The sequence below is a fragment of the Nannobrachium achirus genome (assembly GCF_963921795.1).
Source record: "Nannobrachium achirus genome assembly, chromosome: 15".
Taxonomy (NCBI): Eukaryota; Metazoa; Chordata; class Actinopteri; order Myctophiformes; family Myctophidae; genus Nannobrachium; species Nannobrachium achirus.
The window spans coordinates 19,321,926-19,326,925 of NC_137822.1; the positions used below are offsets into that span (position 1 = coordinate 19,321,926).

The 5,000-nt window shown below is 40.4% G+C and overlaps 1 protein-coding gene across 1 annotated transcript in view; it reads right to left on the bottom strand.

Annotated features, from left to right (window-relative positions):
• kcnn2 (potassium calcium-activated channel subfamily N member 2) overlaps nt 1-4,598 on the bottom strand; it is a gene marked incomplete at both ends in the record, with an annotated part of 42,723 nt that extends 38,125 nt beyond the window's left edge. Inside the window, 2 exons of the mRNA XM_080743156.1 lie at nt 3,178-3,273; nt 3,798-4,598. Coding sequence (XP_080599282.1) covers nt 3,178-3,273; nt 3,798-4,598 — 897 coding nt within the window. The remainder of the gene's footprint in view (nt 1-3,177; nt 3,274-3,797) is intronic.
• Between the last annotated feature and the right edge of the window lie 402 nt (nt 4,599-5,000).

Consider the following 5,000-nt stretch of genomic DNA (forward strand, 5'->3'; position numbering starts at 1 on the left):
AACCCATCTTATGACTATGACAGTTTTCTTTTACAGTATATGTAAGAGAGAGAGAAGGTTGAATATTGGTTGGTAAACTTTCAAATGTTCAGTGTTGAGCTTTATAGTTATTTTATAGTGTTTAAAACTCTGATAAGTTTTGAATGAGTCAGGAACAATTTATACCCTACCTCAGTCACTTACAGCACCTTATGTCTTACCTCAGGTATATGTGTAAATATGTAGATAATTTGTTTGTTATTTATTGATCTCTCTTCCCCCTTGCACCCCCTTCTTCCCTTTCTCTTATGGAAATAACAAAAATGGATGGAGTTGGGGAAAAACGAATTTCACCCAGGGTTTTACACAACCTGTGATGTGACGAAGTTGATTCCAATTCTGAACAATGACAGAAGACAACTAGTTGTAGGTAAAGCCTGTGACATGGCAAGTATCAATGATGTCAACAGTTTAGAGGGGTTGGGGTCTAAAAGGGTCCCAGGTCAATAAGGTCATTGGTCTGACAACTCTTTATTCCGGAGCACCCTTTTATTCTAACTCTAACCCTAATCTTATCATGCATTATCACTAAGCCTAACCTTTTAACCTCACACTACCCTAACATCTTTCTGAGTATTGGGTTTTCTGAATGGGCTGCCCCTCTAAAAGGCAGGTGGAGGTTTGAAAGACCATTATTAACTTGTAGAAGCATTCTCCAAGTGGAATTCAGACCAATTCAGAATAGAAGATCTGAAATATGTATTTTTAATTTATATATTGAAAAATTCCAAACCAGCAAATACTGAGAACTAAATCAGCTGACAGTAGTTATTTGTATCATACATCATACTGTAACTGCAAAGACTGAAACTATTTTGTATTGTTTTTTAATTCCAACATGTCTGCATACTGTGGTGATAGTTCCAGGCCTACAGTTTTTGAAGGCTTTATTAGCTCATGTTAAATCTCTCTCTCTCTCTCTCTACTCTCTCCCCCCACACACACGCACGCACACACACGCACACGCACACGCACACACACACACACACACACACACACACACACACACACACACACACACACACACACAGTATGTTGGTCCATAGAGGGCATATAGCATCCCTGGGGCTATAGACGATTTACAAGATCACAACATGTAGCGTTGGGACACTTTGTGAGCTTGTAGATCGGCTATTTTGACAAAGACATTTAACAAAGAGTGACAACAGGAGGCAGCCTAGAATCGAGCCCTGGGGAATCTACTCAACTAGGATTTTAAGGGTTTAAGGCAAGCTATTGATTGATATTGAAAAGATTGATTTACACAACACACTTCAACTAGCCCACAGGAACTGAATGCACGGCAAATATGTGCGGCAATCTCTTATTCAAGAACTAACAGGAAATGAAATGTTTTAAAGAATGGATGGACCGTTGAAATATGAATGGATGCATGCACTCTCACCTAACACATTATAATAATCAATAATTTATTATATCATATCTCTGTTGAACTTGTCACGGTAATTGCGTAGTAGCACTATCTGTGAATACAGTGCTGTTTATAATTTGCATAGAATTCAAATATAGGCTCTAGAGGATGACAGATGAAAAGATGGATGTGCACTCAGCCTATGCTACACATTCTATCATATAAGCAGCTATGCAGGACCATTGGCTAAGGGAACGAAAATATATATATTTTTTATGGATCAAAATGACCCTTGTGCCTGTCTAGCATATCAAAACCAAATTAACCCACCCATATAGCGTCCTTATATGTTCTAATCTAGAGTGAACATTCTGCAAAAATAGTAGCTCTAGCTTGTAGATCAGTTATTTTTTTAGCGAAGAGAGAGGTTTGGTGTTTGGTGGAAAAAAGAAGTGGACCCCAGTCCACTACGTTACGGTAACTATAAGATTTAAGGTTTTGCTATAAAGTTGTATATATGCCATCTGAATGGGTAACAGCTATTCAATGACTGATCATTTTAATGTATTTAATCCTTTGAGTCTAATGAGTCAAATATAACAGTAATGCTAAAGAATATCACTGCTCACAGTGAAAAAGATAACAATCTCAACATTATATAATCCGCACATTACAACAGAGGCCAAGTCTACCCCACAAACTTTCTTAATACTTTACAATCAACTGAATAAAAGGAATTTAACAGTCTTTGTCTGATAGCTTGCTCAGTTCATGTAATATTTACAACAACACTTGAATTACTATTTCAAGTCATTACAAAGATCAAACACAACTTTATTCAAGGTGCAGAAGCTCGATCATTTGGGGGAACTGTATTTCCCTTCCCTTGAATTTAATTCAGAATATGTCTATAAAACATATTTTGACAACATTCTGTTGCCCTTGTGAAAAGTGACACAATTAATTAAATGAATCTCTTACAGACACATAAATACTGAACTGCAGGAAGAAATCAGTTAAAGTAATGCAACAACGCTCCGACACAAGGTCATATTAACATTGAGTTTTGTACTGGAATAGTTCAAGGAAGCTGACAGCCTTCCTGTCAATCCTGTTAAACGCTGTAGAAAACTCTGAAAACACTCTTGTCAAATGAAAACTAAACTATTCAAAAATGAAAAGGGAAATATTTGTGTGGTTCAAACGATAACTCAACCAACACAGCCTTAATGTGTCACTGTAAAACAATGGAGAAACATAGCCTATTGCATAGATTATGGGATGCCAATTGTGGTTGTTTGAATGCATATTCATATAATTATAAGAGGTTGTCATTAAACCAAAGGAAGACTACAACACAAAGATATTTCTTCATTTTAAGTCAATGTGTAATGAATCTGCCTATAGTATACAACTTGGCGATGTATACAAAGTATATATCATTTTAAAAGAATTAAGTAAATTATAGTAAGGTCAGTAAGACAATAGAACACAACAGGTCTAACCAACAAGTATTCCTGAAAACAGACGTTTCCACTCAGTTAGGATAACATTACAAAGTATAGAGAGTAGATAAATGGTGAAAATGTATCATAACATACATAGATTATCCATTAAGCGTAAGCATACATTTGTTTTCTGTTATAAAGTATGTATGCAGACAGACAGACAGACAGACAGACAGACAGACAGACAGACAGACAGTATTCAACTCTTTATCAGTATCATCAGCATTAACAAGGAAAATAAATAGAATGAGCCATTACCTGTATCTCTCTTGCGTGGTATATGATGATCAGACCAAGTAGAATGATTGTTGAGAGGCTTATCAGGCATTTTAGAGCTAAAGAATACAGGGACTCCTGGGAAAAGAAGAAGCACACTATAGCCATATACACCAAGACACACAGATAATAAAACAAATCCATATGCGTCAGGGGATTCAAATATTGTTTATGTAATGACTTATAATGTGGATATCTGTATTATATTTCTATTTCGACGAATTCTGCAAATTGACACATTTCTGTAGGGGTACCTATTCCTATTTGGGCCTGTGGGGCCTTCACGTGTTAGGATGGTTTCACATGGGACACTTAACTCCGTCAGCCCGACTTCCATGACAGCATGCTTCCTTACCACGCATTCTCAACCGACAATAGGCTATGTTGCATGCTTCAGACTTTATTTCTAATCTATCTAGCGGTAGGCTACGTACAGTTATTATTACCTTACAGTAGGCCTACTGTAAATGGAACATTTCCACTCTTAACAACCACCACTTTTACGAGAAGTTGTGGCTATTCGCTCATTGTCACATGCCATGCAAATTATTAATTCTGACCTAGATGGAACTGCACACAGCTCTCTAGATTGAGTTACGCACCTTTCCATAGGCTCCCCAGGAGAGTTCGGTCTCTATAACCATAACAACGATCCCAAACATTCCAAAGATCAGCGCGTAGTCGCTGAGCCTCTTCCTTTTCTCAAACAAAGCCCTTCTATGTCCGAGCTTTTCCCCAATGTTCTGGTTTTTCTTCTTTTCCTTCTTGCCGCTGCTATTGTGGCCGTGTCCACCCCCTCCGTCTCCCGATGCGTAAGGCATCAGTGTGGTCGAATTATTCTCGGGCTTAGAGACCAGGGTGTCCGACGCATCGGCGGCTGAGGCGGGCTGTAGCGGCTGGGACTCAGAATCAAACTCGTGTATGTTTCTGCGGGACGAGCTCAAGTTGCTCAGCGGCCGCATCACGCCGCCGTTGTATCTGCAGCTGCTCATGGCTATTTCATTATAGGAGTTACTCTCCTTGTGGCTGCTGCCGCCCAGGCTGCCCCGCTGCTGCCGATTGTTGTGGCACTGCTGCTGAGGATGCTGATGCTGTTGCCTGGTTGAACTACCATGACTAGAAGGCGTGAACTCATAGACGCTGTACTGACAACCTTGCCGGGAAGACGTGACGGATGGCGTCCTCAAAGTTCCGACGGTGGTCGGCGACGTCCCGCGGAAGACGAGGCTTTTCCTGGCAGCATCGCAGGTGGAGTTATTGCAGGTGCAGCACTGGTCGTGTTGCTGCTTAGCGAAGCGTTCCTCCTGTGGTCCGCAGTAGTGCTGGGGTAGCTGGTACTTACAGTGCTGCTGGAACTGCTGCTCGTGGAAGAAATCGTTCTGCAACTGCAATGGGGTTTCCATGTCAGTGCTGCCGTTTAAAGCAGCAGCAGCAGTAGGGTACCACAAAGCACCCACCGAAGGGCGTTATGGTAGTTACCGGAGGATAGACTCGGTGCATGGATAGACCCATTTCGGCTCCGGTAGGAATGTAAAGCGATACCTCCCGATTGGGCAAGCGGGGTCCAAAACAACTGGCTTGACGTCACGACGAGCAGGTTGCAACCACAGAATGTGACGCCAAACCTTCCTTTAAAAAATAGATGAATCCAAATCACTGCTTAGGCTATCTTTGTCCAACTGTATAGGCCCAAGCATGCACATTCTGACACTTTAATGCAACTTATATCAACTCCCAACATAGGCCTACATGATAATTAACAATTTGCCATTAAACACAAACAGAAAATGAATGTGGAAGTAATA